Consider the following 25,318-nt stretch of genomic DNA (forward strand, 5'->3'; position numbering starts at 1 on the left):
TTGACGATGGATTAGTGTCAGTTAGGTGGAGTTCAGGAGGTTTTGATGTCTAAAGAAACCTGCTGAAATCTTCCTAAGCAGAGGGAAAATTAAAGCAGGTAGACTAGAAATGTATCCATCTCAGCTTCCCACATTCAGCTATCTAACTCCCCTTCCCTCCCACCCATTGCAGCTAGCTCTGTTGTGGGGCAAAGGTCTCTTTAGTTTTCTCTTGCCCATTTCTCCGTCCCTGACACCATTCCCTCTAATTTTTTTCCACCTGTGGGTGGAATAAATTTTGTTATGTTCACCAAGACATCAGAGATGTGCACCACCAATAGAAACACATGCTGCCAGTTGTGGGTGGCTGAGGGCACTGTGCTCATTGTTTGGGTGGCAACAGAATGTCTTCTGGACAGCTGACCAAGTGCTCATCTACAGAGAATGCTACTTCCTGACATTATGAGTCTGCTGTAGCCAAAAAACTGTCCAATGGCACTTCTCAGCATTATGAATGGGTTTCAGTCACTTTCAGTTACCATGAAACAGAACAAACATCTTATCCCAAAAACAGCATTTCCAGGTTACACAGCACCCACCAAAGCAGCAGCATCAGAGCCAGTACTAACACTTCAGCACTTGGCTTTCCTTGGCACCTGTTGACCCTCATTCTGTTGAGGTCACTGTCACGAGCTCACCCAAGCGGGAGCAATATCTAGCAGTGCTTGGGCATCCACTCACAAAATATTAAGGTGCTGCCCATCTGATAAATAGACTCTCCACAGCCAGGAGTGTGTTTCTATTGGTGGTGCACATCTACATTTGACTGGGTGCACATAAAAAATGTATTCCTCAAAGAAATGGAAAAAATTAGAGAGAACTCTGGCTTTGGGTCACAGAGCCCTAACGAAACTCTTGATTCACACTTGCATATGCAGAACCTATTGCTGTGTGTGAGTGGTTAATTCTAGTTCCCCAACAGAAATCTGTGCAGTTGTCATGTGGTGTGGGTAATAGATAAAAAGGGAAGCAGCAGAGCTCTGGTTCCTTTCAGAAAGCTGAAAACTGTATTTCAAGAGTTATTTGCAGCATTGTTGTAAGGTAAGAGCTTCTATTGGACCATTTTCTATTGATGAATGAGACAAGCTTTTGGCCTACCCAAAGAGCTTGAAAGTTTGTCACTCACCCAGAAGCTAGTCCAATACAGGGTATTACCTTACCCATGTTGTCTATTTCCAGAGTGACAATTTCCATCAACTTGCAGGCATCTGGGCTGCTAGCTGGTTCTGCAATGCCAAATATCAGCAAGGCTGAGTACGGAACCCAGGACACATGGGCTACAGAGGTGAGGTGGTTGGGGAAAGATGCACACAACCATGGCAAACTGACAGCAACGTGGCAAGTGAGCATCAGAGCCAGGTATTGAGTCCCAGAACTTTGGAACTACATTGCGGGTAGGTATGGGGTCCCAGAACAGGACCCAGGAGTCATGGGCAACACAGTGGTTTGGTGTGGGAACGAAGAAATGGAGCCAGGAGTCTGGGGCTATATGGTGGGTCAGTGTAGGGCTATAAGATGAGTTGGTGTAGCAACCAGGAATAGGACTCAAGAGTCCTGGGCAACACAGTAGGTTGGCAATGGGAGCCAGGAAATGGACCCTGGAGTCCAGGCCTACACAGTGAGTAAAACTGGGGAAACACAAGTCCTGGGCTACACGGTGGGTCGGCGTGAGGAACCAGGAGTCCAGGTCTCCACTAGTAGGTTCCTGTAGCAGCCAAGGACAGGACCCAGGCGGGCGCCACTTACTGACCCCACACTGCAGAAGGCAGGGGAGTGAGGCTTTAGCTCCCCCTGGCGGGGCCGTCGCCAGAACGGTAGGACTCGGGGCGGGCGCTCGTTGATGACGACATTTGCGTTAGCACGACGGCGACGCACCCGGAAGTCGTGGCAGTCGGCGGTGAGTGCGGGACCTTTCTCTCTTGGCTCTCTAGTCCTCCCCGTTCCCCGGGTCCCTACTCCTGCGGAGTGCCCCCCTCCCAAGACTAGGACTCGGTCCCCAGCTCCTCTCCCGGGCTGGGGCCCCTCGTCTGCTCGGGGCTCGCTCCCTGCCCCGGGGTGAAGGCTCCTTGGCCGCTGGGGTTTCCCTCGGGCAGGGCTTGTCCCGCCCCGGGGCCAGGCGGAGGTGGAAAGACAGCCAAGGTCCCTGCCTCGGGGTCAGTTCCAGTCTGAGTACAGGAGCAGTTTGGGAAGGGTGCAGCTTACAGGGGTGGAGAGTAGAAGGGACCTCGAGAGGTCATCGAGTCCAGTCCCCTGCACTCACAGCAGGAACATGTGCTTTCGCACGTGTGCTCTTCCTGAAATTTACAAATAGTGAATTCATGGCGTGTTTTCAGATAATATTCAAGTATTGTTCCATGGGTGCAGGTCACAATTACAGTAGTGGAGTTGCACACATTGTTTCATTTGGGGGACCAGGTGTCTGGGGCTACAGATGAAGTGTGCAATCCTAAATTGGTAGCAGAAGACCTGTGTAATTGCAAAAGGATTGCAAGAGGCATTCTCTCCTGTTGAAAGCACCCATGTAATTCTTGGGGTTAACGCGCCCACGTCAAACAAACAGTGCATGCCAAGTGACCTCTAGTCCACTTGTGCATGTTGCCACTGTAGCAGGACAGCTTTTAACTCTGTGGAGACTGAGCATGGAAAATGCTAATAATTTCAGGTGGAAGTTGCACTAGGCTTTCTGGTTCCTTTAACTAGGCCCCAAATGCACTAGAAGGGAGTGTCTTAAAACTAATATTTTTAGTAAATTGAAATGCAAAGAGAGCAGGAGAGAGAGAGAGGAAGCTGAAATGTTGCCTACTGCATAGAGCAGCAGACAGAACTTTTGAATTCAGTTCCCAGCTCTACTAAAGATTCACTTTGTGACAAAGGGCCCAGTTCTCTGCCTCAGCTTCCCTCTTTATAAAATGGGAGTAAAACCTATCCCCTGAGGATACCTGAGGGGCATAAGTTTTCTGAAGCATTTGGAGAGCCTCTGTTGGAAATATAGTTACTGTTGGATCTGGTGTTAGTGTTAGGTGAAGTACACTTAAACATTTCTCAGTTCACCTTAGTCTCTGATTGCATATGCTCTACATTTTCTTTCCCCAGGCCTTGCTCTCAGGGATGGCCCAACTAGGTGCGATAGCAGCACTGTCTGTTAGTTTTCTAGCTGCAGCTCTCTTCTCTGCCATACACAAAATTGAAGAAGGACATATTGGTGTTTATTATAGGTAAGACATGCATTTGGAATATTGTTTGAATCATGTTGTTTTGAAACTACTATCCAGTGGCTTCCTCATCAATATTGTGTCAAAGTGGGATGAAGTTGGGGAAGGGTGAAGTTTGAGATTCCAAATTGGTGGCAGAAGATGCACAGGCAGTCTTAGAAACTATCAGTGATTTTACATTAATATGCAATAACTTGTGGTCTTCATCTGGATGTAAAGTCTAAATTTAAGCTTCTGTGTTTTCACTGGAAGAGTTGATGATGTCCCATAACCTTGATACTGGAATAAGGGTAGCAGCTTTCATGTTATCGGCTATGTTAGGAGAGAAACAGAAGTTCACATATTGGTGCTGGCTGACTGGCTGGCAGAGGAGGGACTGACTGTGGTGAGAGACATTGGTGGAAGGTGCAGACCTGACAGCCATGAGCATTTAAGTTCTCTGTTAATCCTCAGATAAGATACAGCATGGGCAATGCCAACTTTCCTGCTAAAAACATATGCCCTGACCCAGAGGGACCTTATCTGTGTGAGAGTAATACAGACTCCATGGCTTATTCAACCTTTAGAACCTCTGCTGAACCTGCCAAAAAGGGGGCTGATTAATTACAAGTATAACAGGAAGTTTTCACTCGATTGAGGGCCCTCACACTAACTCATGCCTCAAAGACTAATGAACAGCTGTTGTGTGTAACAGCTTTTGAGTACTATGAACCTGTGCTGAATTTGAAACAGTGACCTGGAGATGGAAGCTCCAAAAGCCATGGCACTGATTATCAACTGTCTAGCATTAAGGTATGTTTAGTCCATCAGGTGCTTCATCTGCTTTGGGGTTACTTGTGTCATTAGGATTCATTAATTGCTAAGGTGCTTTTTCTCTGTTTTAGTAATAATTTTGAAAAGGTTTTAAAATCCCCAATCATAAAGCTGTTTCTGACTCTCAGCTAGCTGTGACTTTTCATATCCTAAGTGGCAATTAAATGTGTCTTGTGAAAAAAGCAAAACCAAGCCTCAGAACCACAGAAAACAGGAGAGTGAACTTGAAGGAGAACAGTGTCCAAACACAGGTGACAAATGCAGATATCAGTCCATGTTTAGAAGTGACAAGACAGCTTGCTTATTTACCTTTTCAGTGTTTCTGCTCTTGAATGTCTTTTGCACCTTCCTATAGTCAAAGTATCTGTGGATACTTGTGAATAAACTGTGTACCATCCTTCTCTTTGTTTCTTTGCCTGCAGAGGTGGTGCATTGCTGACTTCCACCAGTGGACCTGGCTTTCACCTTATGCTCCCATTCATAACTTCCTACAAATCAGTGCAGGTATTTTTCATTTATGTGTTTAAACTGGTGTTTTCCCACCAAGTTGATCAGAGAATGCTGTAGTCGGACAACACAGTCTTTTCCACGGCAACAGTCTGTGATGTTGTTGATACTTTCAGGAGGCTGATGGAGGAGAGTGTAGGCAGCAGTGGGGCAGACCTTTATGCTCAGTATGAGCCTGATCCAATGTTCATTGAACTCAGTTAGAGTCGGTCAGATTCTAGCTGCACAAAAGGTGAAAATGCCCCATGTGCAGAGGGCCAGAGCATGGCATAGGCCCTGCTTAAGTCCAGCTTAAAGCCCTGTGAGTTCAGAAGGCTTATGCTGGATATCTGCATGGGGCTGTTTTTCCCAAGAGCAAAGGGGACATAGGAACCCTGCACTGTAAATGACCTTTGCATTACCTTCTCTCTTTTGTAGTTCTTTCTGCTCTAACCTCAGTTAGATACAACAGACTGCTGCAAGGTTTCCATCACTGGAGTTGTTCCAGGCCTGCTCTGAACTTTCTGGGCTTTTTCCCCATTATATTTTGCTTATGATGGTTTATCTTTCTTGTCCCCATCTTTTTTCTCTTCCTCAGTTTTTCTTTCAAGCAGGGAAATAAATATTCTGAAGTGGGGACTTGGATCCGGTCCTATAAACTGGTGCTCAGATCACTGGCGAACACACTCGGTGATGCAGTCTTTCTGTTGAGCAACCTTTGGACAAGTGGCTTTGCAGTTTATCCCTAGAGCTGACAAGTGCTGGACAGAAAATGGTAGAAGAATCAATAGAAACAGATTTAGTTCTGATTTTTTTCCAGTTTCCCAGGCTATTCCAGAACAAAGGGTGATAGAATGAGGAATCTGAGAAATGTTACTCTGTAACTTGGCAGAAAATATGTTGAAAACCAAAGGAACTGCATAACTCTTGTGCTATAAGCAGACTGGCTCTTAACTCAATCTTTATGCTCTCTCTCTCTCTAGACTACATTGCAGACAGATGAGGTGAAAAATGTTCCTTGTGGTACCAGGTGAGTTATCAGACCAGCACCTAGCACAACAATCAAGTTACACCAGTTTTTCTTCTTGGTTTCTCCCCTGGCTGAATTACAGCTTAGTGTATCTGAATGCACTTTGCCCTCTGTTAGCAGGCTGGTCAGATGCCTTCGTGCTCTGCCCCTGAACTGGATCCTATATTTTCAGGATGCTGTGACATGCTTTAAAATTGAGTGCCTTATTTTAGCAGCATGTTTGGTATGTGTTAATTTGTTCTTAGTGGCCATGTCTACACTAGCCCACAACTTCGAAATGGCTGTGCAAATGGCCATTTCAAAGTTTATTAATGAAGTGCTGAAATACATATTCAGCGCCTCATTGGAATGCTGGCAGCCTCAGCACAGCTCGTCCAGACGGGGCTCCTTCTCGAAAGGACCCCGGCAACTTTGAACTCCTCCTATTCCTAACAGCAGATAGGAATAAGAGGATAGGCTAACAGCAGATAGGAATAAGGGGAGTTCAAAGTTGCTGGGGTCCTTTCGAAAAGGAGCCCCATCTGGATGAGCTGCATCAATTTTGAAGTGCCGCGGCTGCCGGCATTCTAATGAGGCGCTGAATATGTGTTTCAGCACTTCATTAGTAAACTTCGAAATGGCCAGTTCTCTTAAAATCTATAGGTTTGAGTCATCCCTGGTAAAAAGTGATGATATCTACCATAAACCAGAATGTACGGCTGCCAGCAGAAAGTCCCTCAGGTGTAGGTTATGGTGACTACTGCTTCCCTCTGCTAAGAGTCTACACTAGCCCACCACAGCCTGAAGATACTATGCTGACTGGGGCAGGGCCATACATAGGGCAGGCAGGGATCATGCTGTTTCAGAGCCTCCAACATGCAGTTAAGGCTGGTGGGGCTTCTGCAGCATGTCAAGTATAAGGTGACTGTGACTTCCCACTGTGGAACTTTAGGGAAGGTGACAGGGCACTACCCTGCCCACTTCAGGATATGAATGTCCTTTGAGTGTCTCTACTCTACTCTCTAGGCTTCAGAGGGGGACTCAGTCTCCATGGGGTGGTTCTTGGCCTACTTAGATTTCAAGTGGGCTAGACTGAAGTACATTTGGCTTCAGAGCCTTTTCCCAGTTTAATCCTTTCCATAGCGCTGTCCATCCCTGCGTCTAAAATACTGAGCAGCGCATGCTCTCTGTGAAGCAGAGAGAAATAGAGGCACAAGGAGGATAACTAACTCATGTGAAGTCATGAGAGTCAATGAGACTTTCTCCTCCCAAACTGTTATGCCTAGCTTACCCAAACAGCTAAACCCAGAGTAAACTGGGCTATTGTTGTTTAGTTTCCCCTGAGATCTTCCACTTGGGTTTGCTGTGAGTGCAGGTACACCACAGTAAGGGACTGTTACAGAAGGTGGTGGCATGCACCTTTCAGTCCGCTAGAGGGAGCTGTCTTGGTGGCTGGTCCCTTCTGACACCACGTGTGACAGTTGCATGATCAGAGAGCACTTTAGCCTGTAGCAAATTGTGCAATAAGACTTTGCTTTTATGAATGGGGTCAGGTGCAGGGTGGTGTTGCTGAGAGCACTGTTCTCTGTCTCCCATTGTTGTCTCCTTTAAGAGCTGAATATTTATGAATAAACAGTGGCTTGTTCTAGTAGAGCCAGTAGTGCGTACGTCTTACACCCACCCCGGTTCCTGACTATGTGGCTGAACAGCTTTATTTGGTTCTCAATGTTAGACTGGAATATGCATCCTCTTTTTTTTCTTCTCTTTCTTAAACAGTGGGGGAGTGATGATTTATTTTGACAGGATCGAGGTGGTGAATTTCCTCATCCAAGGTGCTGGTGAGTTATCTCTAGCAATGTGTCTGCAGTATGAAGGACTGTCTCATCTGAGCATTGGAGCATTAGCATGGCTTTTTCTTTCAGAAAGCTCCTTCCATTCCTGCTCATGCAGCCTGGGGTGGAGAGATAATATGTACCTGTTTAGTGATTGATTTTGGAGGAAGGACCAGCCATAGAAATTCAGCACTACCTCCCAAACCCCTCTGCTTCTTGGATTTAAACATTTAAAATTAAATTTAAAATACAGAACTAGTTTTACTAGTATTTCTCTGTGTTTTATCATTATTTTCATGTTCTTGTTTCAACGACTGATGCTAATTTTTCTAGAATCATTTAATTGCAATATCAATAATACCTATCAGATTATTATTGTTTATATTATAGTAGCCTTTATGAATGCCAGTTTTTTGTGCTGGACACTGTCATGGAGAGCTTACAAGCTAAAAAGACAAAGGAAGCGAGAAAGGGATACAGCATCCAGTCAGGGGATTGGCACTTGAGCTACGGATTGAGCATCTTTCTCACAAAATATGTCACAGCCTGATGTATACAGAGTCCCGCTGAAATGCAGCCACCTCTGGAGTGGAGTGCAGCTGCTATCTAGTACATTGGAGAAGAGTGGCATGAGGGGATATGTGGACCAAGAACCTCAGGGCAAACCTCTCTGCTTGTGAATACACTGGTGGGACCATAAAAATTCATGGAGCGTCAGACAGACCCAGGCTAGTTTAGATCCCGCAGATTAATAGTAAATCCACGTACAGCTTTGGGCCTTGGGGCTTCCTCGTGCTCTGGGAGCCTCACAGATTGCTAGGCACATGCCCAGACTCACTAATCCACATACCGTATTGTTCAGGCACATAATCCGTGTCTCACCGCTTCTCAGCAAAGATTTCATAGCAGATGCTGTAGAAAGGTCTGGTGTTACTAAGACTTCATTGTGTTTACAAAATATGTGACAGAACATTGGTTAGTACATTATGAAGTATTAGCATCAATAATTAAACTTCCCTGTCAAAATAAATGAGCTTCGTATGCTTCTGCTGTTCGGGGAACTTCTTTCCATTATGTTCACCTGCTAATGGCAAGGCCCTGGGCCCTGGCAGGGAGACACCTGCGGTGACTCGTGCAGATGTGTCACACTGCCATTGCATGTATCCGGGGGGGCTCAACTCAAGACCACTGCCACCCTGTTCTTCTAATGCAAGCCTCTCCCCTTCTCTCCAGTGTATGACATCGTGAAGAACTACACAGCTGACTATGACAAAGCACTCATCTTCAACAAGATTCACCATGAGTTGAACCAGTTCTGCAGTGTTCACACACTTCAGGAGGTCTACATTGAGCTGTTCGGTGAGCTCCCCCCATTCTCCTCTGTCTGGGTATCTGTAACCATTACAAGTGAGCTGTCACATTCACCTGAACCTAACAACATCTGTTCCTACAGCAAGGTTTTCTGCTGCCACCACATAAAACCTATTAGTGCATAATCAGAGAATGCCTCCAAGGCCCCTCTCCAGAGCTGATGGGATTCTGATGAGATCGCTCCAGTCACAGTTCTGTTTATGACCAGGGCTGGTTCAGTTTAATGAGTTATAGTTACACATGGAGCCAGATGTATAAGGCATGTGTAAGTGTAATTAAACTGAACCAACCCTGGACGCAAACAGAACAGCTGATAGTCCTAGGAAAGGTGTGGAACAGTGATGGGCAACCTAAGCTAGCGAATGGGCCACATGGGTGGATATCTCCTTCATCTCAGTGGGCCACGAGATTGTCGTAACCAAGACAGTGTCCCAGGGTCGGGTAGTTTTGCTAACTGCATTTGTGTACCTAGAACTGTGGGCCTGTCGATTGAACTGAGGCAGCACTTTGATTGGATGCAGAGGGAGCTCATGGCTGTCACAGTCCGTGTGTGCAGTCAGCTCACATTTCACTTTATGTGCGTATCACTTTAATAATACTGCAAGGAAAAAAATTATGCAGATGGAATCTGGTAACCGTTCATGGGGACAGTGCTAAACAAAATCTCTCATTGGCCATGCATAGAAGCCTGATGCGCTCACAGGTTGCTCACCAGCGGTATGGAAGCTGTATCAGGCAGATGTGTCTGTTTAGCTAATCCTTGCACAACAGTAATGAGAAATTTATTAGCCAAGGCACAAGGCCATTCACCTGCCTTTGCCATCACAAAATCTATAAATGAGAGCTTAGTCACCTGTCAAGAAATGTTAATTGTTCAGGGCAAGTAAAATGATGTATGGTGAGCTCATGTCTCAGTTCAGCTAAAGCAGCTATTACCTTACTATCTATGCACGCCATGTGGATATTGTGAGGACACGGGGATGTCTTTAGAAGAAACGCATGATCCTCCATTCCTGCAGGTTATCTTAAAACTAGACTGTGCAGAGACTAGGCAAACCTGTTTGCAGAAGAGTGCTCTGAAAGTAGAGGGACAGACAAAATTTCTTTCATCCTTTCTAAATTCTTTGGATTTTTCTCAGGATTAATTTTTCTTTTCACATTGTGAGAATGTTTTTGCAATACTACTTTGGCGTTGGAGTGATTGGCAGCAGGGTGCACACCAGAGGCATAATCTCACTGTGTGGCATTTGCAGAGCACCCTGCATGTTTGTCCTAGGGACTCCATGATCTATACTCCGATTGGAATGTGTGATGATTGCTAATCATTAACTATTGTGTCTGAATTGTATTTCCTAGGAAGCTTTGATAGCCGGGTATTGACAGTGCACTGTTACAAACTGTAGCATTGGGTTCTATAGAGAAACAGGAGGGGAATTATCAGAAAGTGTAATGATTCTTCACCATAAATGTCTCCAGATTTTATCAGCAGCTTCTGGCTACAGAAGCTGAAAAGACACTGAAATAAACTGGTTTGCACTGAAGGAAAAATTGGTATAAATTTATACTCACTCCTTCCTGATTGTAGTCAGTGGGCTGCACCCCATTTCTTGCTCTGCAGCCAAAAAGCATCCTGCTCAGACAGAAACAAATGTATGTCATGAGTCCCTGCTTCCACATCTGGAGGCAGGTGCAGGAAACTGATAACAGCTGTTTCCTAAACTCCTGGCTGATGTGTGTTTTGAATGTGAATTGCAGATACCCAAACTGGGACAAAGCTAATAACAGAGGGAGTGAGCCTGGATCACTTTCAGCGCTGTTAAATTTTTATTTTCTTATTGAATCTCTCAGCAAGCCCCAAGGGAACACACAACCTTCTTTTGTGTTTTCATTGAAGCAAGACTTTGAATTCTTTATTTCCTTTTGAAATTCCCCAGCTACACTGAAGTTAATTCTTCTCCACTGAGCCAATTGGATTTGCAGAGGAAAATGTGTCCAGCCTACTAAACTAATAAATACGACCTTTCCCCTTTCTCTCTTTTCCATATTCTGTGTCTTACTGGCACACATGTAGCCCTGGGTAGATCAAGGCCTGGCTTGGACATTTTTTAAATTGCTGGGAGTGCTCCAGGAACAATATTGTTGGGGAATGTTCATTAAAATAGCCAAGATTTGCGTATACACCTGCATCTAATGCTGGTGGTGATGGGGTTTTCTTCAGTACTTACTGGAGGCTTGTGGCATCCCTGAGTTCGTCTAACAGAGAGACCCTTACAAACTTCAAAATAGAAGACATGAAGGACCCAGATAGCCTGACATTGCAGGATATTTGCCAAGTGGTGTACACCCACCTGATCATGTAAGAGGACACTGGCTCAGTGCTCAGAGAGAGGTGAAGTCCCTTGAAGTCACTGTTGATTTGATGTCCTGGGTGTAATAGTCCTTCTCATGGTTTGGCAGGAAGAGTGGAAAAACATCCAATCCCATTTATCCCTTGCGATACTCCAAGTTGTCTGAGTAATTGCCATTTATTCCCAAGAACATGTGTTTTGAGAGAGCCTCCAGGGTCCATAAATCCCAAAGATCTATTACTGGATTGTGGAAGGTGGCAAGAGTTTGTGAATACCCTTCTTTAGTAAATATTGTTGGTGCAAGTTCGTAATCATGATAGACAATCCATCTTTCACCCTCCCTTCCTCTAAAAATGTGCTCCAGAGAGAATATGCCCAGCATCCTCACCAGTTTGGTCTGGACTTGCATCTTGTTTTGTGATTCGATCTAATTTTGCTTGGGTTCATCCTGCACTTTTAAATCATACCTGATTTACTGAGGACCTGGCTGAAGACTGGGATTTTGTTAAAACAAAACACACAGGTGGCTGTTGATTTTCCCCAGTAGGTCATGTAGCCTTTGTGTATCTAACTTCAACTGGTGTTCCATCTCCAAGGCTACGTCTACACGTGAAGCCTACATCGAAATAGCTTGTTTCGATGTAGCAACATCGAAATAGGCTATTTCGATGAATAACGTCTACACATCCTCCAGGGCTGGCAATGTCGATGTTCAACTTCGACGTTGCGCGGCACCACATCGAAATAGGCGCTGCGAGGGAATGTCTACATGCCAAAGTAGCACACATCGAAATAAGGGTGCCAGGCACAGCTGCAGACAGGGTCACAGGGCGGACTCAACAGCAAGCCGCTCCCTTAAAGGGCCCCTCCCAGACACAGTTGCACTAAACAACACAAAATACACAGAGCTGACAACTGGTTGCAGACCCTGTGCCTGCAGCATGGATCCCCAGCTGCCGCAGCAGCAGCCAGAAGCCCTGGGCTAAGGGCTGCTGCCCACGGTGACCATAGAGCCCCGCAGGGGCTCGAGAGAGAGCGTCTCTCAACCCCTCAGCTGATGGTCGCCATGGCGGACCCCGCTATTTCGAAGTTGCGGGATGCGCAACGACTACACGGTCCCTACTTCGACGTTGAACGTCGAAGTAGGGCGCTATTCCTATCCCCTGATGGGGTTAGCGACTTTGACGTCTCGCCGCCTAACGTCGAAGTTAACTTCGAAATAGCGCCCGGCACGTGTAGCCGTGACGGGTGCTATTTCGAAGTTAGTGCCGCTACTTCGAAGTAGCGTGCACGTGTAGACACGGCTCAAGAGAGCTAAATCAAAGCTTATCCTGAATAACTCCACAGATGATCTGAGAGCCAAACTTCTTTGGGTTCTTTAACCACATCTCACTTTTTTTTATATCAGATCAGATTGATGAAAACCTTAAGCTGGCTTTACAGCAGGACCTGACCACCATGGCTCCTGGACTCATTATACAGGTAATCAGGGTCCCACATGGGCTGTATAGGCTGCTGGCTGCAGGGAGGACAGGCATGTCAGATACAGAAATACTTACAAGATTGTGTGTGCAATTCTGGGCAGGGATGGAGAGTGGTGGGTCATTTCTGGAAAATTGTTCTGCAGGATAGCCTCTCTGCTGAGTTCCTCCAAACACCTAATTACTCTTTGGCCCATTTTTTTAGTCTCCTAAATTTGTTGCCATTGTTTTGTTTGCCCATGGCGTATTGGCTCTTTGTCTAACTTCTCCCATTTGCTGTCTTTCCAGGCTGTCCGAGTTACAAAGCCAAACATTCCAGAAACGATTCGGCGGAATTATGAGCTCATGTGAGTGCCTGGGCCTTTAGTCTGTGTTACCAGAGTGACTTTGTCAGCCAGGCTGATGTTTTTGTAGCATGCTATGATCTCCATGCCGTCTAACTGGCACACACTTTTAGCCTCATGCAGCTTTATTGCGCCGGGTGGGAGGCCCAAGCAATGGGACTGGCAACATGCAGGCATGCCTCTGCCCTTGTGAAGGTTTTTCTGTATTTTGTGTGTGCATTTGGGTGGCAAAAATCATTCATCTGGGGGCCTGTTGACCTTGGCACTGTGCCTTCAGTGGATAAATTGTACCCATGTTCCTGCTGATTGGATGACAGTGAAGAAATTGGTGATACAACAGGCTGACGACATCACAAAGGTTTGAAATTACTTGTTTTAACAACACTTGATCCTGTTGTTTCAACACTTTCTGAGCCAGCAGCCTCTCTTGCGCTGACCATTCAGAAAGACTCTCTGAGCACTCTGCCACCAAACAGTGTAATCAGAAAGAGGCTTCTTTTCTCCTCCAGTCCTCTCCTAAGCCTGTGTCCCTAGCCCCAGAGGTCTAGGTACCTTGTGAGTGATGGAACCACAATATGGAAATTCCTTATTTCTGCAATCAGCTGATTTTTAGTCACATCTGTCGTTATAACTGCAGCATGATGTGCACTGTACTTTGGAGAGTGGCTAGTTCGTCAGGCCTGACTTCTGCTCTGTGAACTGTTTTTGAAATAATGGAGAAGAGGATTTAGAGACATAAAGCACAGGGAGTCATTTTCCTAAATAAAACGGTAGTGTTTAATCCCACCAAGGCCCTCAAGTTATTTACTTAAAAATGGGAAGGCAGTTTCCAAGTGAGAAAGGGAAAACGTTTACAGCTATGGTTGTGTTGCAGACCAAGGTTTTATATGTAATTTCACTTCCTGCTTTATGTTCCTATTTTAATAACTTGATACCAGCACAAACCGTAGCTTTATATGCATGTTTCCTTGTATCTAGTGCTTATGTCCTCTACAAACTGCCCTCCTCTGACGGATGATGTACTTGCTGGAGCAGGTCAGGTTCACCCAGCAAAGGATGGCAGTTCACATTGCGAACTCTGCGCACACAGATAGCATTTTGTTGTTGTGGGAGAGCAGAGGGCTCTTCATTGGGTGAGAAAAAAGGAGTGAGGTGTTTGTCTGTGACATTAGCAAGGGGGGTGGGGTGTGTGTGCATTGTTCTTTCCACTGCCTGTCCCTGAAAATGTGCTCCAGACAGAGAATCTGCCCAGTACCATGCATGTGGGTTGCAGTGGGGCAAACATGGATGGGGTGACTGACTCCTCAGGAGGATGAGAGCTCTTGTCCTATGCAGCAGCTGCAGTTCTACACCTGGTTTGTTCTGGTTCACTAGGGAGAGCGAAAAGACAAAGCTGCTGATTGCAGCACAGAAGCAGAAGGTTGTGGAGAAGGAAGCAGAGACGGAGAGGAAGAAGGCCCTTATTGGTCTGTATATGTGTCTCCCCTAGATTGGGCTGGTTGGGAACCTTTCCATGCATGCGGGGCCCGGGGGTGTCTCTGGAAGTCCATGCAGCCCATGTGCCAGGATTGGGTCTCCTAAGAGCAGCTGCCTGTAGCTCTAAGAAATTTTAAATAAGGTGACCGTAAACTGGGTTAACATTGTCACCGTGAAGTGGGAAGGAGCAGGGATCAAAGATTAGAGAAGGAGAGAAAGCACATTTCTAGCCTAGCTGGTTCTGTCCAGAGTCTGTCAACAGCAAGCACAGTGACAACCGTAACTGCACCAGTGAATGCATAAACAGGATTCTTTATAAATTTCTCTACTGTAAAAATCGGTGCTTAAATTAAATGTGCAGTCACATGTTCCTGTGACTCTGTTTTAAAATGAGTTCCCCCTAATTTGGGGTGCTGCTATGAGTTTTTTAAACTGCTTTCTAACTTGTAGCTAACCAAAAGGGTTCTGAAGTCATGTCATATTTTCTTTTTGATTGATAGCTATCTATTGCTTGTATAAAGCCTCCTGCCCAGCTCTGGACTTCTTAGGTGTTTTTCCTGTGGTTTGCCTACAAACATCCCTTGATGTGACTCTGACCCACATGGGTATGCCTTCTTGCAGTGTGGCTCCCAGGAACGTTTGCAGCATGTGTAAACACACCTAATCTAATCTGGCTTTAATCTAGCCATCTGGGGTACCAATAACTGTGAAGCAGGGCAGCACAGGCACCCAGGTATATATGCCAGCACCCTGGTGACTTCACCTGGTGCTCTTGGTACCCAGGTGAGCTGGTGCATGTGTCTACGCTTCCAGTTGCAGTGTAGATCTACCCTATAAGGATTGGCTTTGCCAGAGGAGTGCAGGTGTGGGAAAGAAGTTCTGGTCATAAATCTTTGGGCATCAAGATGTTTTCTTTTCCAATGCAGAGGCAGAAAAAATTGCCCAAGTGGCTGAAATAACATATGGTCAGAAGGTGATGGAAAAAGAGACGGAAAAGAAAATTTCAGAGATAGAAGGTGAGCAACAACTTTTCCAAAAAACAAATTCCTTTGGGTTGCCTATCAGAAGATTTCTAATAACAACACTGATATTTTTAGTAGTCTTCACAATGCTGCTATAAGTTAGGGTCCCTGTTTCTCTTGGTAAACTGAGGCATGGAACGAGCCTGTGACTCAGCCAAAGTCTAAACACAGCATGACTGAAACCCCATCGAGGCCTCACTTGTTGAACCTCTGAGTGTTGCTGATGCATTTACCTTTCGTGTGAACCCCAAAATGCATTGCAGATTTTAAAACTGATCCATCGGCTTGCCAGCAGTGGCAGTAAGGTAATGCGTTGCTCCAACAAGGAGCCAGCTGGCATTGGGGTGCACTGCTGCAGGAGGGGACACAGTGCACTTCCAGCCAGGCTCCCACAGCTCTTGTGCAGGCTGCCACACTAAGCAGCAGGCAGACAAGCAAATTAAAGGAGCTGTCTGGGGGTGTGCCCCCATACCAGTCTGGAATTGTCCAAGTCCCCCCACCGGCTACTGTACTCGGTTTAGGGAGGCTCTGGGGGCTGGAGCCTCCTCAAGATTCATACTAGGATCCTGCTTGCTCTTCCCTTCCAACTGTTGTCGGAGCAAGGGAAAAGTACGCAACATGCCTGCGCTTCTCTCCCTCCTGACTGGGGAGGTGGGGGCCAAAGAAGTGATTGTCCCACTCCATGCGCTTCCCCCTCACTTACTGGTGGTGTCAGGAGAGGCAAGAGTGAGCAAGCAGCACCCTGGCATAGATCTCTGGGGGAGGACTTCAGCCCCCTGTCCTCTCTAAATGTCACCTTGCCCCCGACTCCTTCCACATCTCCAGCCTCCTGCCCTGATTCGCACACCCCGCATACCTAGCTTTGTCTTGAGCCCCTCCTCACGCTTCCAACCCTGACTCCTGCACCCCCACATCACAGCCCTCTGCCATGACCCCTCCTTCTCACCCTAGTCCTGACTCCTGCATCCCAAGCCCCTGCCCTGACTCCTTCACCCCCACACATCCCTATCCCGTGTCCTGAGCACCAGCCCCCTCCACTCCACCCCACTCTTTAAATTTCATACAAGTACTGTCCTGTTGCAACCCCACAACAACCTTCTGCCCTGAATCCTGCCCACTTCCCTAAACTTTGCTTGTAAGAAATTTAAGTTACTTTCACCCCTGCTACTTGCTCATTTCCACCCTGTTGCCCCTTGTTTCACACTGGGGCTCTTGGAGGGACTGAATAGTAGGACGTGTTTGCTCTGGCACATGTACCAAAGTTGGAGAGCCACGGACAAACTTGGAGCCTCTTGTTGCTGCAGTGCACAAGACAGGCCTTGTGATTCCCAACAGCATTGCAGGAGCCAGCTTCACAGACTCCCTCTCTTCCCAAAGAGATTTGTTATCACCACTGCAGTGTGTGAGACTCACAGGCAGAGCATCTCCCAGAAGCAGGACTGTCCTAAACCTTCGTTCAGAACACTAGTGACACACATACTGTTCCATGCTGGTTTACATCTGCCCTGTGACTCTTCTGAAGTTGTCTGAAATAAGGAGATTTTGGTAACTGTAGTGCTAGAGTTTTGGTCTAATCAAAAGGGGGATAAAACAAAGGGTGGCCAAACCTGTCTCCTGTGTTTGTCCAGTTCTGAGTGAAGCCAAGGAGTGCCTTGTAGCTCTCCAGATCACATTAAAGCAGTGTGTGTCTTAGAGAGGAGATGTAGGGGTCCCTAGGCTAAATAAGGGAGTGTTTCTCCTTTAAGCACTGTCAACAGTAAACATGCCCTATATTCTGTCTTCTCCTGTCATGGATTCCTGCGTTATTCACACCTGTCTGGAACTCCTGTTTGCTTCTGACAGGGACCAGTATTGACTCGGGGCGGGAATGCAAGAATTCCCTTGCTAATTATGCCTCCCCCCGGATGATTTTTTCTTTTCCAGGGTGATGTTTCTGAGTGTTTTTGTAGGTGCTTTAGAGGAGCTGAGGGCTTTCTCCCCCATGCAGTGCCTGGTGTCAGGCACATTCCAGGACAAGGAAAGTGCTCTGTGCCTCTGACTCAGGCCTGCAAGGCCCTATTTCCAATTATGTTCATTATAGGCTCTGTCAAGCTTTGCAGAAGCCCACTGAGGAGCCAATTAGAGTTTTACAGATCAGCAGCTTCTCATTAAGAAGTTCCCAGCAGAACTACAATAGATTTAGTTGCTTATGAATGCATGTCACCAGGTGCCGGGCTGTCACTCCAGCTCCATAGCAGGCAGAGGCCCATGTGTCTACATGCAGGGGATTTCTGCCCTGCCTTGGCCTCTCCAGCTGCTCTCCCTGCAGCAGCAGAGCTGTTCTCGTTAGTTGGTCGAATGGAGCGAAGCCTGGCTTCACAGCCTTCCAACTGCTGCTGGTAATTTTCAATGTGACCATTCTTCTGATTGGTGGAGATAAAAGGGTGGTTTATCCAGCTGCTTGTTTCAAATAGGATCCAGATGAACTTTCCCAAATCTGATTTGGGGACCAGGGTGGCTCACTGATTTGGGTGCCCTAAAGCAGGCACTGAATATCCAGGGAACATAGTGGACTGCACAGCTAAGCGTGGCTTGCAGGCTGCTCCCTTGTAGCATAAATGTTTAATTATGGCTACCCACCAAAAGTCCAGGAAAAGGAAGCGTGCAGCAGGCAGTGGGGAAGTTTTTGTATCTTGATGTGATTTTTATGAAATATTTCATCTTGTATCCCTACTGAATTCTGAAAGGTGGTGCTTCTCTAAGATGTGAGCACTCAGCACCTTGCAAGATCAAACCCTTTGTTTTCCCAACTGTAGAAATCCTGGAAAATGCTACAACTAAGAGACCATCCCACAGCCTGAGTTTACACAAGAATTGGGGATATTAACCCCAACATCCTGGCCTAAGTTGAGTTGGCTAATTACATTCACAGTCTAAAACTCCCGCTGTGGCTTCGGTTTGGGTGGGGGTGTTTATTTCCTGTCCAGAAGGGGTGTGCGGGGTTGCTGCATGCTGTTCTGCAGTGAGACAGCTTCTGTGATTTTTTTCCTGAGAGATGACTGATTTTTGAGGAGGGTTAAGAGATTGGTCACGTGCCCCTCATGCTGCAGGAGTGTTGGTGTACGAGCATCCCAGTCTGTTTCAGGTGTGGGAGAGACTTTGGGCTCATTTCTCTCCCCAGGCGTGCCACCCATAGTTCAGAAGTGGTGGTAATACCCTGGTAAAATGTGGATGCTCCTGTAAATATCTGGATGAGTCGAATGTGGAACACAATGTTGTAACCAGTCACAGCAGCTGCATAGGCTCTTTTGTTAAATAGCTGCCATGATTCTCCTTCCAGATGGTGCATTCCTTGCGAGGGAGAAGGCAAAAGCTGATGCTGAATGCTACACAGCCATGAAGATAGCAGAGGCTAACAAGGTACGTTGTCCTGAGCCAGGTCCTATTGCGCTAGGCGCTGTACAAACAGAGCAAGTGGCTGGTCCATGGACCAAAGAGCTTATAGTTAGTTCTTTTTTAAAAAAGAAAGCCAACTGTGATGATGACTCCCTGCTGTGTGTACACAATGAATGTGATTACTGAAAATCTGGCCAGACTGAGGTGGGCACCGCTTGAGCAGTGTTCTCCAGAGGAAATGTCGCCAAAATACTAATGCGGAGTGTTGATCATGAGACTAGAATGGGACTTTGTCCTTTTTTGTAAATATGTATCTGTTCAGAGGAAGCCCAAATGTATTAGCTTATGCTCTGTGGAGGCAGCTCTGTTAAATGCTGCTGAGACCAAGAGTCCCTTTCTAAAGAGAGCTGGAGCAGCAGCATTTCATTGTGATTCCCTATGTGCTGCAATCAGAAACATTTAACTAATTATGCGCTGCCTGGCAAACTTACTTCATGAGAGGGAAGTCCCCTAGAGGATGCAGAACATAAAAACAGCCAGCCTGGGTTAGACCAAAGGTCCACCTAGGCGAGAATTCTGTCTTCTGACAGTGGCTAATGCCAGGTGCCCCAGAGGGAGTGAATGGGTGAGCATCAAGTGATCCATCGCCTGTTACCAGCTTCTGGCAAACAGAGGCTAGGACACCATTCCTGCCATCCTGGCTAATAGGTACTGATGTACCTATCTGCCATGAAATTATCTAGCTCTTTCTTGAACTCTGTAAAATCCTGGTCTTCACAGCATCCTCTCTCAAGGAGACAAGATTTTATAGACCTCTATTGTATCCCTCTTAGTCTTCTCTTTCCTAATGTAGAGCAGAGACTTCACTCACCCCAGATGAGGTCTCAGTGCCTCTGGGTACTACATGCCAAGGACCAGTGCATTTCATCCCCAGCCCTGGGAACTACACTAAAATGAAAAATCCCATGAGAAGATGCTATCACAAACCTGCTCAAAAATCACACTGCTGTTACTCATCAAATTCATCGATCTAACAGAGCCATGAAACTGCTGGGGAGCAGCAAGCTGGAGAAGGTGAAATGGACAAAACTCTTGGGTGAAGAGTTAGAGGTATCATTGCCAATAGTTCTCCAAAGAGAATATTGTTTTTGTTGCTGATGCTTTAAATAGATTAAGGATGAGTATTCATGTCTTAGGGTGTCCACCAGGTACACTAGCACTCTGAGGAAAAATGGTACCTTATATGATCTCAACAAAAGTTTGTTAGTTAGCAAATCTGGGCTGCTCCTGATGATCTGTTTTCTCTTCATGCAGCTAAAACTGACTCCTGAGTACTTGCAGCTGATGAAATACAAAGCAATTGCATCAAACAGCAAAATCTATTTTGGCAAAGATATTCCCAACATGTTCATGGACCACACAGGGAGCAAGCCCACAGAGGGGCTGGTGGACGAGATGAGAGAAGAGAATTGGGCCACTGCTGCTGAGGATTTGTGAAACCATTTTATAACACTAATGACCTTGCAAAATTTTTATTTATTTGGTAACAAATGAAACACCCTGAGAAGTTGGTTTCCCCTTTTGATTTTTTTTCACTGTGCTGAAGAAGATGAGCCAGACTTAATTCCCTCAAACTTTTGTCTAGAAATCAGATTATAGACCAATATTTTGATATTCATAGGCCATTTTTTGGTTACTGCTCAACATCCAGGTTCGTCTTTGCCCAGTATCTTGACTCCTTCCCTCTTTGTTCTGGAGCAGGAGGAGAATCCTGCGAATTGCCATCCAGATGATTTGTTCTGTGGTTAGGTTGATTAAATGGAAGTTTGAGTTTGCTTGAGCACTTGTAGCAATTGGAAACGGAGAGGCAATGCTTTTCTTTGCTGCTGGAAGCTAGAGTTTCTTTTTTTAGCGATTCCCAGTACGTTATTTGAGCCCTACAAAAAAGAGAGAGGTGATAGGATGTCTGTACACTACAATATCCCAGCTTGAGCAAGGCAGCACAGATGTGGTGGCAGAGCTTGGTAATTTCGCAAGTCCTGTGCTCAGTGTTTTCCATTGTCCATATTTTGTAGAGGGATAAGGAGGTTCTAAATTCTGTATGTCTCCATCTAGAAAGTCAGTGCTCCCAGGTCAGGGCTGAGGTGCTTTGATGGGTCAGTGAGAGTACACCCTGCTCCTTTGCTCTGGCTGGCTGGGACATTGATCTCCAAGGATGCAAACATATGGCGCCTTACAAAAATGATGAATCACTCAGACCCGCATCTTGCAAATACTTTTGCAGGTGAGTAACTGAGCACAAGTGAGCATTCCCGTTGACTTATCACCTGCATATGTGTCTGTAGGATAGGGGCCTACATTTGAAATGGCTCACCATGGTTCAGTGGCTGCCATAAGCTATTTGGAAGAGAATATTCAGAGTTGTTAAAGTGAGTGGCTAATTTAGACCTGGTGTAGGCATTTTGATTTAATGTTTACCAGGGCATACAAAACAGTATTGTACGGTCACAGGGAGAGACAGGTGTCCCGTTGTCTTTAGACAATTGAGAGAACAATTTCTCTGTTTCCCTTCCCCCACCCCAGAATGAGGCTGTAATATATATGATCCATTAAGGTGCAATTCAGTTTGTTTTTGTCTTCAAATATGCAGCTGTGAAGAGTCCATAGATTTTTATGATGTATTATATATATATGCAAAATCAACTGGGGGAAAATAAAGGGCTTAGCATAATTCAGGGCAGGAGAAAACATCTGTTCCCCCACCAGGCCATCTCCTCCCACTTGGCAGGAAAGCCTGTTTATTAATCAGTCTTTATTTTGCAACCTACATGCTGCTACATGGTGGCTGCAGCCTAAGTGCAAACAGTGGCCAGCTTATTTCATTTGTAACTGTTGTTCCATATCCTGCCACGTACTACCATTAGTATTAGTGTGCTAAACTCTTCAGTGCACTAAACCTGTCTGGGTGTTTTGTAACAAGACAGCCCCAGTCAGATAGAAATGTGATGAATTTCTGCTGCCTCGAATATTTTTCACATTAGTTTTCTTTTATATTTTCACAGCTTGAATGACTAGTGTTTTACCTGTACTCAAAAATATAAAATGAAAGCTGCCACCAGTTCCTGCATGAGAAAGAGATAAATCTATTTGTGGTATAAGAAAAGTCTTTATCTCTTCCTATATATATTTTTTTACTTACTGGAAAACCTGAAGATTATATCTTAATTTCAGACTCCAGGCCTATGTACACTAGACAACACTGCAGTAGTATATATGATCACTACCCCAGCTCTCCCATTACTAGCATTTGCAGTTAGGATTATGCATAGAGAACAGGAAGAGAGATGGGGTTGAACTTTATACTGAGCGTGGTCTCATTTGTTCAAGATTGTCTTTTCTTGGTGAAGATTCTCATTTTGTAATAAATGCTCAGTTTTTAATCAAACATCTTTTCCTAGCAAAAAACAAAAAACAAAAAACAAAAAAAAAAAAACCAAAAAAAAAAAACCCAAGCCAAAGCGTACTGAACATCTTTATATAACATGTAAAATGATCATGTAATAAATAGGTCTTAGATTTTTTTACCATAAAATTCATTATAAAAGAATGAGACAGAACACAGAAAAAATAGTGGCCAGTATTAGCACAAAGTTAATTTAAAACACAATTGTTTTTAAGACCACCTTGCAGCCTAATTATTCCACTGGGTTAATCACTTAAGGTACTTCTGTACTGCAACAGCAGGTTTGCTTCCCGGCCTAGCTGGGAGACTTGTGCTAGCTCGGGTTCTGCTAGTGCTGTAAAAAATACCAGGGTGAACATTGTAGACTATTAAGTGGCAGCTCAGGCTGTCAGATCCTCCCTGTCTGCACATTGGTACATTTATCTGAGCTAGCATGAGTCTGTTTGGGCTGGGAAGCTCACTGCCTGCTGCACTGTAGACATGTCCTTAGTTGCTGCAATTTGTGAGATAAAAGTGGTGTCTTATAATTAGGGGTTGGGGGGAAGCATACGTTAGAGTAAAGCTGATACCATGACTTTCTCTACTAGACTGAATCCAGCATTGGCATCTGACACAGATTCTCCATTACTTTATATATCTAACCTCTTTTGCATTCCAGAGCCAATGTGCTACTCTATTTTGACTTTTTATTCCATCTCTTCTTTGCGAGTATAGTGACAAGATGTCAGCAAGGTCTTCTTTTCTCCATTTCCTGCATGCAGATTTTCAATGAACATTTGACTGTCTAAATCCACTTGTTTAACGAAGGGAATACAAGGAGTATGTGAGTGGTGATATTTGGGAATCCATGATTGAGGTATGAAAACAACTCTATGGGCAGGGTAAGATCTGACATGTGCAAGCTGGGGAAGTGATGGGTTGGAATCAAAAAAGCCTTTTTATTTAGCTCTTTGTTATAATGACTGAATAAGATGTTTTTCACTTGTAGCTTTCCTACTTTTTCAAGCATGAATGAGTTTGAATTCACGTGAGTGTGTACATGAACGAAAAGGGCTGTCCTGAGGGGTTGGAGGAGAAAGAAGATCTATTCTGGTCACTCAGCTTTACTGGGACAGTAATCTGAAAAAGTGGGTCTTACCCATGAAAGCTCATTACCTAATAAATGTGTTTAGTCTTTAAGGTGCTGTAGGACTGCTTGTTTTTTGGGACGGTTGAGGCAGCTGTGTGCAGAGCAGAGCAGCACACTGTGACATGCTGCCTTTACCCATGTGTAGAGTGACTTGACTCACATTATAATCATTGGATGCCAGTGACACATTTGTAGGGTCTGGAAGAGTTGGGGGTGGGGGGAATAATTTTGTTCATTCCCATGGGGTTTTTGTATCTTTAACCAGACAGAGTATAAGCAGTATCGTTGTTCTTCATGTCAGAAGAGGGGAAGACAGTTGTCTTGCATCACCAAGCAAGTATTTTGGTTCAGGGTATTGTGTGGCAGGTCTTCATTTTAGATGTGCATTGATAGAGTGGGGTTGTCACAGGAGCTGAGGCCAGTGGGGTGTCTAAATCCTAAATGGGAATTCCTTTAGGCTCCCTTAACTACTCCAACCAGCCTCATGTCCTTGCACTGAGATGCTTCCAGTCTCCTTTGATCAGATACGAGCACCAGCAACTCAAGTCTGGAAAACTTTGGAGACTTAGTGAACCCAGGGTGCATTTAATAACTTTTTGAGGACCCTTGGGCAACCACTCCTAACCAGGGGAGGGGGCGCCATGCCGGCCTGCCATTCCTTGCTGTGATTGCCCAGAGAGAGGCCAAAAGAAATTTTGTAATGTAGATATCAAGATTTGATAAGAGTCCTGCAGCTCCTTCCGGAAAAGCCTCTGCTGGACAAGGCTGGGTGCAGTTGAAAGAGCTGTGTACCATTCTCAATAGCCACCTGGTCCTCTGTGTTTTAACAATGAGAAATAGCATAAAATAATTTCACACCTGTAAAAAGGGCTAGTGATTTCGTGCTCTGAAATGCACTGTGGTGACTGTACATATAACACACTGTGAAAGCTAGGCATTATTACTCCAGAACTCTATTGTGAGTAATCGGATGACTCAACCTAAGGTACCTTTTCTCTCCTGAGCTCCCTATTGAGTTACCAAGCAACCAAAGATCTCAATTTGCTGCAATTTTTTTGAGTAACGAATTCAAAAGATGAGCTGTGCAAGTTGAAAACAGTTCAACCGTTGTAAACACACACCTCCCCCCCCCGTCATACTGTGGAAGCTGATAATGGATCACAAATTGGAAACAAGTCAACAGTTACACACACAAAAAAAAAAGCTACAGTTGGCCAATGTTTCCTCTAACTTTTTCCACCTATGGAGAGAGTCCCCCAGGCAGAGTCAGGTGCTGTCCACCTGATTAGCAGAACGCCCACAGCTGGTAATATGTGGTTATGCTGGTGGTGCATGTTCACACGAGCCTTACTGCACATAAAAATAATGTATTCCGCCCCAAATGGAAAAAAATAAAGGAAACGCTAACCTCAACCCTACATTTAGATAGATGTCCACATCTGATGAAGCAGGTCTTTGCCCACAAAACTTATGCCCCAAACTATCTGTTATTCTATAAGGTGCCACAGGACTTCTTGTTCACATATTAAAAGTAATTTTCCACATACAATAAATGGATTTTAATTAAGAAAATAAAATATTTAATGAAATGGCATGCTCCCTGGGTTCTGAACTCATTTTGTGTGATAGTGCGATCATTTTGCATTGTAAGGTTATTACAAAAACAAATTGTCTCTGAAAAGATGAACTTCAAAGGAAGCAACCCTGGTCGAAGTTAGGGGGTGTCATATAAAAATATTGGAGAGGCATAACATGCTTAAATAAACCAGACCCTACAGTATGTTTTTTTTAATTTATTTCCAGATGTATGCCAAGGTATTGGTTTTGATTTATTCAGGGGTGTGGGGTTGGACCCTGTCTAGGGATTTGCATGGCTTCCATGTGAGCGCCTCACAGACATTAATAAATATACTTTGCT

At 45.2% G+C, this 25,318-nt stretch overlaps 1 protein-coding gene across 2 annotated transcripts; it reads left to right on the plus strand.

Annotated features, from left to right (window-relative positions):
- Positions 1 to 1,909: 1,909 nt before the first annotated feature.
- On the plus strand, positions 1,910 to 23,465 carry ERLIN2 (ER lipid raft associated 2). Of its 2 annotated transcripts, none has more exons than XM_074981797.1 (12): positions 1,910 to 1,936; positions 3,133 to 3,254; positions 4,487 to 4,568; positions 5,534 to 5,580; positions 7,336 to 7,397; positions 8,625 to 8,750; positions 12,519 to 12,592; positions 12,880 to 12,938; positions 14,310 to 14,401; positions 15,338 to 15,427; positions 18,753 to 18,832; positions 20,123 to 23,465. In XM_074981797.1, the coding sequence occupies exons 2-12, from the start codon at positions 3,148 to 3,150 to the stop codon at positions 20,303 to 20,305; spliced, it is 1,002 nt and encodes a 333-aa protein (XP_074837898.1). In that variant the 5' UTR covers positions 1,910 to 1,936; positions 3,133 to 3,147; the 3' UTR covers positions 20,306 to 23,465. The 2 variants fall into 2 exon arrangements, with proteins under 2 accessions (XP_074837898.1, XP_074837899.1); XM_074981798.1 differs by lacking the exon at positions 1,910 to 1,936 and adding an exon at positions 1,949 to 2,192.
- The last annotated feature ends 1,853 nt before the right edge of the window (positions 23,466 to 25,318 follow it).

Source organism: Carettochelys insculpta, chromosome 31 (genome assembly GCF_033958435.1).
Source record: "Carettochelys insculpta isolate YL-2023 chromosome 31, ASM3395843v1, whole genome shotgun sequence".
Classification (NCBI taxonomy): domain Eukaryota; kingdom Metazoa; phylum Chordata; order Testudines; family Carettochelyidae; genus Carettochelys; species Carettochelys insculpta.

Bases quoted from the DNA above. Each gene is read 5' to 3' on its own strand.
- ERLIN2 (XM_074981797.1), top strand. From the start codon at position 3,148: ATGGCCCAACTAGGTGCGATAGCAGCACTGTCTGTTAGTTTTCTAGCT. The intron at 3,255-4,486 runs GTAAGACATGCA...CTTTGCCTGCAG, and splicing joins CATATTGGTGTTTATTATAG to AGGTGGTGCATTGCTGACTT. The intron at 12,939-14,309 runs GTGAGTGCCTGG...CTGGTTCACTAG, and splicing joins CGGCGGAATTATGAGCTCAT to GGAGAGCGAAAAGACAAAGC.